The sequence below is a fragment of the Acanthisitta chloris genome, unplaced genomic scaffold (assembly GCF_000695815.1).
Source record: "Acanthisitta chloris isolate BGI_N310 unplaced genomic scaffold, ASM69581v1 scaffold8660, whole genome shotgun sequence".
NCBI lineage: Eukaryota > Metazoa > Chordata > Aves > Passeriformes > Acanthisittidae > Acanthisitta > Acanthisitta chloris.
Genome location: NW_008653359.1, coordinates 20,239 through 34,179, shown reverse-complemented (window position 1 = coordinate 34,179; position 13,941 = coordinate 20,239). Strand labels below are relative to the sequence as shown.

Below are 13,941 nucleotides of genomic sequence, written 5' to 3'. Positions count from 1 at the left end.
TGCAGAGCAACCACAAGATGGTGCCTTCTAATTTCTGAGAGGGAAATTTAATTGTTACTTTTCAACAGAATTTATGTCAGTGCTCACCTATTGTTTAATTGCAGCCTTTCTAAAAATGCTAAAGGCTTGTATTATTTCCTATTGTTTATGATACAAACATCTAATTATGTCATCTGCTTGGAAACATGTTATTATCAGACCTTTTTTATCTAGCCAATCTTGACAATAAATGCTCAGTCATTTGCATTTTGTAATTGCTTTTGCTGGTGAATGACCTGCTCCCTGATTTTAACAGGCACTCAGAGGGCAGTGAATAAGCAAGGTTAGAGACAGAAGCCATTTAAAACACTTACGATGTTGTGGGGATTTAATTGATGTGCTTCAATGTATTATGGGTTTATGTCCATTTCCTACATTTAGTTTTGTATAGCTCATATTATTATCATAAAGGCCAGGGAAAACATTGACCTTGAAGACTTAATATGTAGCATAATATATTGATGATTCTCTGTTTGAGAATTTATTGACCTTTCCTTTGTTTTTGTGGTTGCATTTTTGGGGTTTTTTTTAAGTCTTCTCTGAGATTATTTCCATTTTCATACCATCTTCACACTGTGATTAGACACTGCTATAAGTGTCAGCTGTGTGATAGGAACTACAAGTGCACTGCTGAACACTTTAGGATGAAATTCACAGTATTGCTGCAGGCAGTGTCAAGAGTATGTAGAGCATTGCTTGTTGCCACCCTGGGAAATGCTGTCTTTGTACCTATCCTGGTCAGGGTTTATTTGGAGAAGGTGGCATTGGCTTGAGAAGTTATGTGTAGACCTGGTTTTATCAATGTAGTGATCTCACACCCTTCCCAAGAGGCAAGGAGGGGCCAAGAGCTGATAGGCTGAAAAAGTTTTTGTGCCGTAACCATATGCAGTCAACATCACATCCTGATTGTGCTTATCTCAAACACCATTTAACCATTCTTGATTTGTTTGCAAGAAGTTAGTGTAAATGCTAACATGAGCTTATTTTCCAAGGTACTTCTACAATCTGATTGCATCAGGATAAGTTCAATACATTGTCTTACAATGCTTCTATTTAGTATTGACACGAACCGAGTGCATACATGTAACTTGTCCTATGTGGAAAGAACTTACAGGAAGAAGTTAATAAGTACTGAAATACTGTGATGCTTCTTTGTCAGCAGGATATGTAGAAAGTCAGTATTTCAATCTTTGGTTTAATTGGTATTTTGCCAACAATGCAAAACAAAATTTCCATAGTTTCATATGAAAAATGAAAAGGTTTTAGGATCTCTTCTTATTTTTCCAGAATATTTTATGTTATGGTGGATTGGGTTATTTTCTAAATGTTGCTAAATTAGTTTACAGTATTTTTCATTACTTTCTGAAAAAAAAAAGCAGTTGTGTCAGTTTTGTTGGAGTTCAAAACATATTCCTAATAGTTTAATATCAAAAGCCTTTGAATTTGGGACAGTAATTTATAATAGTTTTGGAACAATCCCAAAGTAAATCTCAGCCTAGTGATTTTCTTTCCAGGGGGAGGCAAGTTCAAAAGATTTTAAAGTTGAAAAGCCTGTTCCTCAGGCTACAAGAAACAAAAGAATGTGGACATTCTTGGTAAATCAAAGTAAAAGCTTTGGGATTTATATCCCAAGCAACTTTTATACAATGTACCTTCAGTGATGTAGTCTGTATTTTTGTGTCACATTTTGTAATGGAGTAACCTTAGAAATTTTATTTTTGGCTAGGAAAAGCAGCAGCTGTGACAGCTCATGAAAGGAAATGTTTTTCCAACTTTAGCACATTGCATTCTGTAGATATGCAGTCAGAAAATTGGGAACTTCTATCATCCCGTACTCCCTTGAGCACTGTGTGTGGATGTATAAACTTGTATGGATAATTTGTGTGTGTGTAAGTGTACAGATTAATTGAAGTTCATGTATTAATGCTAATTAAATGCCCACCTGGAAATTATGTAAGTATATATTAGAGGATATTTTCTGAGCCAAGGAACTGTTAGAAAACCCAACAAAACAAAACAAAATCCCCCTAAAATGAAATCAAATCTATGCCTCAACAAATCTCTTTTAAGAAAAGAAAAAAGAAAAGACAATAGTGGAAAAGGTGAGAGAAGGCAATTTATTGACTGCAGCATTTTAAAAGTAATTTGCAAACAGTGAAACCATGATGTCTACTTTGATTTTTGATTGCAGCTCAACCAATATCTATTTGGTAATGGAACTTTATTCCTGAGGTATTTTGAATGCCTAAATTTGTATCATTTAAGAAATAAAGAACAGAAAGTTTGGAAAAATGATCATCATTGAAAAATGATGAACAATACACAGGTAGAAATGCAGGAATATTATTTCAGAAGGCTCATTATAGCTCCATAGATGTTCAGTCTAAAATCAGATCTTAAATTACAGGTGTGAGTTACGGAATATTTTGTGTTTGACAAGTATTTAAAGTCATACAAAATTTTTAGAAACACCTACATGTTGTTTATTTTATAGCAAATATAGTTTACTTTCACTCACCAGTAGAAAGAAGAAACATTCACATTATACAATTGTTGGCTTCTCTGCTAAAAATTATTTTCTTCATTCTCAAGAAAAAAATGTCAGATGATAGAACATTGATGTCTTTCAAATAATTTTGCATTGTCTTCCCCTAAATATTGCTTTAACTTTTCATATTTTAATATAAAAGTATCAATATTTCCATTTTGAGTTGATCCTTTATATATAGTGTAATAGTTAATACAGTTTAGTTCAGCTGATTTAGTTACTTTGACTTTTATATAAGTCAGCAAAATAACAAGCACTTCCCACTGCCTTTTAGACTGAGAAAACATCCTAAACTGACAGATATAAGCCTGTAATTATGGAGAAATGGATGCTAAATCTTTTGATATTATGTAGTGCAATATGACTATAATAGCTAGTGTTTCCAAAACAGTAGAAACCATTGACATTAAATGAATACTAATAGTCTCTCTCTGTTCAATATGATTTGAGGCCATGCCAAATTTTATATTGAGTTCATACTATCACACTGAACTGTAAAACTAGTTTAAATTTTTACAGTGAATATTATACAGTGGACTTAGGCTAAGCAAACTTTAAAAAAAGCTGTTTAGATACAGCTCAGGTAAGAAAGGTTGCATTTATTTTCTAAAATGTCTCTGTAAAATGAATTACTTGTTTTCAAATGATGTTATATAAAGTATTTTAATCCAGATAGCTTCCTACTCCAAAGGATTAATTACATATCATCATCACTTCCTTTCACCATGCCTGAAGATCAACACACCTGACATTCCTTGGACAAACAGAATGAACTTAGATCTAGGATCAAATATAGTTCAACAGGTGAATGAACTTTTACATCCAGTGACTGAGAGTGCAAGATTTCAGGGGATAGATTTCAATGCAACCAGGATCACATCTGCAGAAAGGCAGAGAAATACCCTGCACAGCTGTGATCACAACATATAGAGCCATCAAAATGTTGCATTGCATATTCTATATCAGACAGGCAGTACCATGTATTCTGTTATTTATTTTCTCAGCAGCAGCTACTTGGTTGAAGTATTATTAATTGCTCTCAGTCCTTAGTAAATGCCTGCCAGTCATGTGTAGCCATTTGCCAGGGACACTAGGCTGCAGAACTGTATTCTGGTAGAACATCTGGACTGGTGTGAGAAAGTTTACACCAGTAGAAATTGTAGCCACTGACTGAAACATTAATGACAAAGAATGCTTACTGCCACTGATTCCATTTGAAACCCCATACCCAAACCTGGGGAAATCTGATACTATAAAGCTCTTCCAGAAAATGTGGAACTGAAAAGTGAAGGTAGATAATATCTTCTGTCCAACATAGCACCTATATCTCCCTGGGATTAATCTGCCATCATACCACTATTTTAGCCAGGCACTGGAAGCTCAAAATGACGACACCACCCTGGGCTGACAATAGAGTAGGGCTGTATATCATCTGCGTGTCGATGACACCACAGCCCAAATTATTTCGTTATCTCCTCAGTGGCCTCATATACATGTTGAAAGGAGAGATGACAGGATGAAACCTTGTGGAATCCTGCATGAGAGAGAGCCCACGGGGCTGATGAGCAATTGCCCTATGCCTGAAAGAAAAGAGTGGAACCACACAAGTGCAATCCCTTCTGCCCCAGCCTAGGTCCACAGGTGAGTCAGAAAAACATCATGGTCAGTGTGATGGCCAGAAAGGCTGCTGGCAGAGCTAACCAAAACCACTTTGAAGAAGCTTTCTGCACTGATAGGAGTTCCCCGTAATCCACAGGAAGTAGTGTAGCTCTCAGGATGCACTCAGACAAAGAGTGGAACCACACAAGTGCAATCCCTTCTGCCCCAGCCTAGGTCCACAGGTGAGTCAGAAAAACATCATGGTCAGTGTGATGGCCAGAAAGGCTGCTGGCAGAGCTAACCAAAACCACTTTGAAGAAGCTTTCTGCACTGATAGGAGTTCCCCGTAATCCACAGGAAGTAGTGTAGCTCTCAGGATGCACTCAGACTAGAAACCATCTTAAATAGTTTCAGAAGATTTTAAATGAACTGAGAGTTGCTTTACCAGAAGTCTCTGTCATTCATCATGGTGAATTTTGTTGTCTCAGGAAGAAAATTTTAGAATTTGAGAGTTGCTAAATTGTGGGTTTTTTGGGGTTTTTTTGACACCAATCGATAATTTATTTAAGGCAAGCTGGAATCTTATTGTCCCACTGGGAGACACAGTAAACACTAGAAGTGGCCTGTAATGAGGTCCTATATGTCATCTAAGATTGTAGCACATCTCTAAAACTCAGTGAGCACTTCAGCCTGCAGAAAATTGTTTCAGTGTTGTTTGGTTATAGGAAGGGTCAGCTCCATCAGACTTTTCTTGATTTTCTCCATCAAATAGCTATGAAAGTCCTTGAAATGACCAACATTAAATGTAGTTACAGGGTGGAGCATCTGACATTTCATCAGATTGTCTGGGACAATTCTACTGAGCTTTGTAGATAGTATGGTGAAAGGAAAGCAAGCTTGATTTGTGGAGTTAAAATTTTCATTTTTTGCTTGATATTATTGTATTTATTTGAGTAGTCAATGAAATCTCACATACATTTTGGTCTGAAAATAACTTTCTAAAATGATTACTCCTTCTGCTTCTACCGAAAGAGCAAGAACTTCTAAATCTAAAATTACAAATACATGTTCAGCTAATTGGTGTGAACTTGCTCTGCACTGTACTTGTGCATTATACTTACTATGGACTGAAGATGTACAACATCAGAAAATTCTGTGGCAAAGTATTTTTAATGTAACCATATTATGTACATATAGATATGTATTGCATGCACATACATGTGTACAACCTTCAACCAACAGTTGTGTCTAAGAATAGGCATATAGCTTAGCAACCTAAAAATCTGATCATATTACAAGTACACCTCAACTTCTTTGAAATGCTAATACTTCAACTACAATGGTATATGATTTCACTTTTTATAAGGTTACTTTCTTTCCTTTAATTGTTCATCTTTATGTCAACATTTTGCTATGATTCATTTTTCTGACTAGAGGTTTTAAGACTGACAGGTTTTCCATATGCTTATCCAAAATTCCTGGAGGAGTGGCCTATGTAAGCAGAAACTGATTAGGAGGGAGAAGGTCGGGGTAGGGCTGTGAATTCATTCTCACCTAACTTCAAGGCAAAAAGCAGTTTGATTGCATGTCGTACGAGATGCTAGAACACTAACCCATAACAACAAGACAGTGCAGGATAACTACTGTTACTGCTCTAAGATAATTGAACAAAACTTCAAATCATTTCTGACACACAAGACTGGAAGCAATGAACTTCTGAGTAAATCTGAAAGCTTTTTATTGAATGTTGACTTTATATTATAAGCATCAGAGAAGGGAAAAATACGAACCAGCAAGTGATTGGAAATTTTTATATTTAAGGCATATTGTCTATTAAACACTTCAATCAGCATGTTTAGAGTGGTGCAGGCATGCTGTTCCTGTCATCCTCTTGCTGCTTTTTGGGCTGTTAAAAGCAAAATACATGGTGGTAGTCTCATAATTCTGTGTCTAACAAATGCTAATGTGATTTTTAATTACTTTTCTAAATTCCTATAAAGCAAAATAATGAAAACAGTGTCAATATTGTCTACCTTTCATATTAATACATACCTGCAAAGCTACATTTTTTTCCTCAGGCAGTAAAGCCATGCACAAGCTGTCTAAATAGATTGTAAGCAGTGGTAACTTTTCGCAAAATTGCCATCTTGATTCTACATGGCTTGTGAGCTGTCAGCTGTGGCAAAGAACGGCAGAGGTATCAGTTGCTTCTTTTACACTTCTTAAGGAGATGAACTTTTACAAAATTGTTTTGTGTTAAAGGCTAAGAACTACAGTTCTGACTAAAGTTTTCCTTTGTACTCATTTTTTCCTAATGCTTTGTCATGATTTGCTGCAACAAAACAGATGCACTTAACTGCATGATTGTTTAGAGAGCTGTATGCCTTCCTTAGACTCTTCTACTATTGGATTATATCTAAGATGACTTGGAGGCAGCATTTACTTTCTGGTAGCATTTAAAAGACAACCGATATTTACTTTCTGGTAGCATTTAAAAGACCACCTACGAATTTGTAAGGGTTAGTGAAAAATCAATAATAACTGATGTTCTTGTAACATGCCTGCAGTGTGGAAGGTAAGTCGGGAACAAAAGGTTACTTTCTTTGAATTAAGTGGAGAGTCTTGTAATGTATACTAGAATTGCTCAATTTCATGATGGACAACAGTTTTGAAATATATCCTGTAAGTTCTATAAACATTTCACTCTTTCTTCCTAGCAAACTGAATGGTCAATTGAACTCAGGATTGAGATATTGGATTACATTTTCTAAAATCATATCAGGAAATGCCTTTGATCTGTCACCATTGGATTACATTTTCTAAAATCATATCTGGAAATGCCTTTCATCTGTCACCAAAAAAAAAGTATTCTAGAGCTGCTTCTTGTTTTTGTTGCCTTATTATTCCAAAAGTTGTATCCTAACAGTGAAAGAACACAAATTTAACTGTACAGAAAATGGAGACTACACTGATTGGATTTGAAATTATACCAAAAAAAATCAGTTAAAAAAAGTAAAACATAATGTAATCCTTTCTAATGTTTTAAACATGATTTTGCAATATGTGGGAAAACTCTTCCTTATATTTCTCAGATAGAACCCAAAGAAGAGTAAAGATCTGGGCCATGATCTCTTACATATCCTTGAAATAATCTTTGGTTAAAATACCTGACTATTTCAGCGAGTGAAATTTGAAAGAAACCATTTTGGTTAAAATACCTGACTATTTCAGTGAGCGAAATTTGAAAGAAACCGTAAAAGAAGATATGTAATATTTCTCTTAATCAGAAATAATACTTGTGTTACATTATGTGCAGATGATTTCCTGTGAACTTAATTTATGAAAAACAATCTGAAAACACAGAAAGGAAGAATTTTCTATATAAAATAGCTCTCTCTCAAAATTGTGTTATCTGCATTTGTAAGACTGTCATTCCAGCATTTCTAGTTTAATGAGTTTTCATGTCCAGGTAAAATTCTCAGATAAAGTGTTTTGGCAAGTTTCTTGAGATCTCATTTTCAGGGTATTTCAGAACGTTGGCATGTATCTTCTCACTTCTTGGTTATTGAATGTAATCGTGTTCCTACTGATATTGCAGAAAAATTTATATCCTTTGCAAAGGAATTGATGCATCTTAAAAAGGATGTACCCTGATTTGGCACTCTTGTTAGATGTCTTGGCAAAAAAAAGACAAGAGATGCAATTTGAAAGTCTTACGTGCTAATGTATCATTTTTAAATATAGAAGGATTTTGTTCCTCAGAATGTTTCAGTTAGGTCTTTAATTCCAGAGGTGAGAGACATATAATGGCTGGAAGTGGTGTAGCACTGAGTTGCACCATTTACTTCTTGATGGATTCCCTATGAAATTCCTGAGTTATGTGCTAGGTTCTTCACATAGTGAAAATGCCAAGGTCTTCAAGCCTTAGCAATTTAGCCTGTGAGCCATTAGGGAATATTAAATTAAATCTTGCCCTTTTGAAAAATTCCAGGGTTAATTTAAGTTTATAATCATGACTGCAGTTCTGATGTTAAGCAGCAGCACTTTCTTAAATAAAAAAAGAAAAATTTAAAGAGAACTGAATATTTTCCTTCAAAGTATATTTAGATAAGGAAGTATAGTTTCCTGCTTTCTATGCAATGCTCAGCAAATATACCTTATGCATGAAGATCTGACGTTGCACTCAAACCATTCAATTAGGAATTTTAGCTGCTTCATTCATGCAATGAAAACCATAAGTTCTATCTAGGATGTCAACCCAGTGCACCGGAACATTTTTAGCAGGGATTGTCAATGAGTGTCCATTGCAGAGGTCACTCCAACCAGAAATGCCAGACTTTGGCCCTGAAAGACTTCTACTTTCTTCTTCTTTGGACTCACAATGTAAACTTTTCTTAGTTTCACGTGGTTAAACACTTTCTATTATAAACTGAGTAGGTAACATTCCTTTGTTTCAAACTCAGCAGGAGAAAGGAATTCTTCAAAGGAAGAGTGTCACAGCCAGCATAAGATTACCCTTTCCTTCCTACCTGCCTATTCCTTTATTCATGCAAAGGATTAAGGAAAAAGACATTTGCCAGAATTTGGTGGACTCAGGTTCAGTTCTAACCCATGACTGAGATAACTCATGTTTGCACTCTTCTGCACAAATCAAAATTTTATATTGAAGTCTTCATTGAAAGAGGAACTACCCCGAAGACTTTCCTCTGCCACTGTGTGATCTCATTCCTAATCTACAGAACAGCCCATGTTCTCCCTTTCTTCCTTTCTCCTGCTCTGCCTCTATTAGCTGCTTCCACACAAAGTGGAATAAGTTCAATAGGCAGAAACTGTAAGTGTTTTTACCTTGAAATGGTCTAATGCCTGTAGGTTACAGCCATTTACTAAGACACTGAAGCTTAAATCTCCTCTGGCAGAAGACACTATTAAATCAACCCTCTCAAATGTGTCTCATATTCAGCTCTAATGCTGCAGCTGATGACTGGCTGCACACAAGAATGGTGTAATATCTGCCATGTGTCCTTCTGTAGCAGTTGCCACATTTTTTAAGGAACTTGATTTGTTCAGTCCTTTCAGTGCATACCTATTGGATTGATCACCTTATGCATGAAAAATCTGAGTGTGAATTCTGATGGGATCTAGGACTAAGCCAAGCACCAATGTGTTTAACAGAATTTCTGCTATTGCCAAGCAGCAAGGCTATAAAGTTTAATGTGGAAAACTGAGTGCTTTCAGCACTGGAGGTTGGAAGCTAAATGCAGACTTTTATAAACACAGCTTCAATTTAGGTCCCCAAAGAATCAGGTAGGGTGAGATGCAAAAGTGTTTTCTGGATCTACTCTCCAAACCCCAGGTTTGTATGAATAATGGAGATATAACTGTTCAGAAATAAAGCAGAGTTCTTATTTGAGAGATAAATTAGATGATTATATACTGACTACCACTAATCACACAAAATCAAACAATGATCAAGAGACAGTTGTAGGAATTGTAGGTGCTTTGTTGTTCTGGGGTTTTTTTGTTGTTTGGTCAGGGGGGTTGTTTGTGTGCCTGTTTTTTGTTTGTACGTTTGACTTTTTTCCAGATATCTCCATGGATTGGAGATTATTTATTAAGAGAGAAAAATGGAAAGGGCTAGATTAGATTATACCTCAAATTTGGTTTGTGTGAGGGCAATTGTCAGAGGCTTGGCATAATGTCTCAGGTTTTGGGGATGTGTCATTTAGTTAGTACATTTCTCCATTAGCTGGAAAACATTTGGGTTAAAGAATATGATACAAGTGGTTAACTCATACACCCCAAAACTGAGATTTCCTTACTTCCATATTTCATCCATACTCCAATTCTCATGCTGAGGCAAGGCTAATTGCTCAGCAAATGAAGTTGAGAATTCAGTCAGACTGAGGGAATGAGGAGGTGTTATTTTACTTTTCAAATTTCTTGCACTGCAAAGTAGTAAAGGAGCTTTGAGGTTCTATCTTTTGATGAAAATATTAATAAACCTTTTTTCTAAGAATATGCTTATCATAAATATCAGTGAAACTGAATTTATTTTTTTTTTCCAAACACGTACGCCACAAATGATAACCAGTAGTGGAACATGTGTTTATATACAGAACACATTAAAAATATCGTAATAGGTAATAGTTTTCAATAATGGAACTGGATTTTAACAGTATTTACACATGAATTTAGGTAAGATTCTTTTACCAAAACTTGTTTTGTTGAGAAGCACATTAAAGTCATATAGAAATGAAATTGTTGTTTTGAAATATGGAGAAGGAGATTTTACTGAATACCTAACATACATCATTACATTTAGGTGCTATACTGTAAGGCTAACCTATGTTAACAGAAAGTCTGCTGGAAATATTATTATGTATCATACGCATCCATAGGCAGTAACTGGCAGATGAATAATTGTAGAGACAAGATGATTTTTACATTGAGTCATCACAGTTTCATAAATAATTTTAATTATCATGTGATGCATATTTTAAAGACAGCAATTTGTTTAGAGCTCCAGGCTGAGACAAAACAAACTTACAGGACTGCCGAGGCTGTGCCAATACAGTGAATCTGCTCCTAGGCATTGCAGCTAGACATTTCTTACAACTGGTTTTTTTTTCTTGTTCCTCTATTTCCCTCTGTAGAGGTCCTTCTGTAGTGCCATGGTAGAGGAGCTAAGGATGTCTCTGAAGTGTCAGCGTCGATTAAAACACAAGCCACAGGCCCCTGTTATTGTGAAAACAGAAGAAGTTATCAACATGCACACGTTTAACGACAGAAGGTTGCCAGGTAAAGAAACCATGGCATAGAGCTGGGAAGCCAAATGCCCCAAGCACAAACTGTCGTCTTTTTTCCAAACAACCTTGCGAGAATGTTTCCTGTGGAAATATGCAACAAGTGCAAACTAAAATGAGTTACCTCATGCCGCTGTGTCTATGAACTAGAGACTCTGTGATCTCAGCAGTTGCAATGGCCAGACTCGAATCACAAGCATCATGGATCAACCAAGTTATGCAGGGTTACACTGTTCGTCATGGGTTTCCACCATTCTGAATGAATGAATGTTCCATGTGAGTTTTGTGGCTGGTTTCAAATGCAGTCTCAGTGAGAAGTTACAGGTTCCTTTTGAAGTTCAACGGTTGCCAGGAGATGGAGAATAAATGTCCAAGATGATAGAAACCACAGAAGGAGTCTAGTAAAATTAATATCTCTGAACTGTAGTGGAACAAGAAACCATATGTTCTTCTGAACTTCCCAGCACAGAAGAGTTGGTGACTGCTAGTAGGCTGAAACTACCATCTGGACAGGCAATATGAGCTTCCTGGATGGAAGAAATTTTAAAGGTGAAGAAACATGAATCCCATGAATAGAAGGATAAATATGGGGATGCTCACCTACTTTTTTTGGACTGCCTGTGACACTGAACTAAGTAAATAAGTAATAATTAAAAAAAAAAAAAAAGTAACTTAAATTTAACTGGGTTGGAACTTTGATCTAAAAAAAATGACAAAAATATTTCCATAATTTTGACCCACTTTTTAGATGAATGAAAGTTTCCTTAGTACAAAGGAATGTATCTTACAACCTTTAGATATAAGCAATTACTTTTTTTTTTTCTATAATTGTGAAAAGAGGGAGGGGGGTGGGAAGCAGTGTATTTCACACATAGAGGGCTTGCATTTTAGCCTGAATGGGGTTTGAAACCCATGTTCCTGCTACTAATTGAACTCAATGGAGCCTGTGCAATTCTCGCTAATGTTGGAAGTGGGATGGGTCACCTAAAAGAAGTGAATGTCAAGAACTTTAAAGGAGGACTGCATTATTCAATACAGTCACAGTACTAAATGAACAAAATTCTTGAGCAGTTTTTTTTTTCCAAAAAAAAAAAAAAAATGTTCAGGTTTATTTGTGGAAATGCAAGATTTCTATGAAAATAGTTTTTGTATGGAAATTTTTGTAATACTTTTTATCAACAAAATAAGAACATGTGTTTCTGTCAGGGGTGTGATGCCAAGCATGAGTGGTAGTGCGTGCGCACCACCAACGTTTGGTGAAAACTATTTTTATCATGAAAAAGGAATCTTAGAAGAGACATATTTTCAAGTTAGATAATATAAAAAATAGGTGCACTACCACCACTGCTTACCATGCTACACCCCTGGTTTCCACTAAGCTGATAACATGCTGTCATGAACAATTGTGTGTAAATGGTAAAAGACACAGACCTCTTGACCACATTGTGATAAAAGTTAAAGTGCACTCAGTTTGCTGTTTGAATCCAATGCACAAAATTATTAAAAAAAAAAGAAGAAAAAAAAGAAAAAAGAGAAAAAGCATTAAGTTTACGTCGGTTTTAGTTGTTTTGTTTTTGCTGTATGATTCGAGCAACATATGTACAGTACTTTGTGTCAGTACTGGTACTTAGCTTCAGCTTAGTGCCCTATCCTGACAATTCTTGGCACTAAATGTGTGGTAAGAATGTTTGCTGGGATTTCTGAGAGAAGCCAGTACAGCACATTGTGATAAGATTTGCAGGATCTGGCTCTTAGCTGCTTCAAAGCTAATTTAATATGTCCTGACTGTGGTGAGTTCCTGGACATACCATTTTGAAATACTGCCCTACTGATGCTGAATCTTGCACCTCTGTCTACTGTAAATTTATTTGTATCTCAACAAAAAAATGTATAGGACGGATGATGTAGGAATGTTCTGTCAACCAAAAAAAAGATTATGAGATGGTCTTTACATAGAAAAGAATTCATTTGACTAATTAAACTAAAACAACAAAACAAAACGTTGAAATTATCATAGATAATCCATCATTGGTGAGTAATGAGATAGTTTGTTTACTGGGGCTTAATTTAATCTTATCACCATCTTTATAGCACAGGAGTGTGAGAGATATCATTCAAATTGTAGAAATTATATAATGAAATTCAGGGGGAAGGGGGAGGTTTGTGTCTACTACCCAGTTATCATAAATCTTCATAGAGATTGAGCTGGCCATTTCCATTGTGAGCAGGGACTGAGAAAGCAAATTCTCTTATATTTGTGAGAGTTTCATCCCCATTTATGTGATAACAAAGAACAGGTTGTCTTTGTCTGAAGTATAAACAAGATAAAAACACCTTTAGCAATTATTCTGGAAATGAGTATGTTTACATAATTCATATTTAAGTTTATTCTTTAAAACACAAAGGGCAGAAAAGTAACTGTCATACAACACAATGAAAACTCATAATTATGATGGCTTGGAATGGAAAAAAAATTGGCTATTGCATTTGATTGATGATTTACAATAAAATTTGTAAAATCATGTAATAAAATGCTGTATTATATCCAAAAAAACCCTTTCTTTTCTCCATTAAGGATGTTGAAATAAGCAGGATTTCATTCTCACCTGACTAACTCTCATTAAGCTTTATGTGAGCCAAAGTAACTGTGAATACAGAATATGTCCCAAATATTCTATTGAGTCAAAGTCTCCCAAGGAACAAAACCCCCGTCACAGAAGTAATGTGGCATAATTAAGATTTCAGTGAGAACCTCAGCCTGTGATTATTAGAGGAAATATGCCTTAAGATTTCAGTGAGAACCTCAGCCTGCGATTATTAGGGGAAATATGCAGAGTAACTGAAGATTTGTACTTGAGGTCAAGACTAGAAATGCATGGTTCCACAGATTCATGGTAGGATAATGGCATTCTTTAAAAAAATCATACACTAACTCATGCTGTTACTTTGTTG

General features: G+C 35.6%; 1 protein-coding gene across 1 annotated transcript in view; it reads left to right on the top strand.

Moving 5' to 3' along the window:
- Nucleotides 1-11,382, top strand: part of LOC103807919 (glutamate receptor ionotropic, kainate 2) — a gene marked incomplete at its 5' end in the record, with an annotated part of 147,340 nt that extends 135,958 nt beyond the window's left edge. Inside the window, one exon of the mRNA XM_009080674.1 lies at nt 10,840-11,382. Within this exon, the coding sequence (XP_009078922.1) occupies nt 10,840-11,004 (165 nt within the window). The remainder of the gene's footprint in view (nt 1-10,839) is intronic.
- Nucleotides 11,383-13,941: the final 2,559 nt, after the last annotated feature.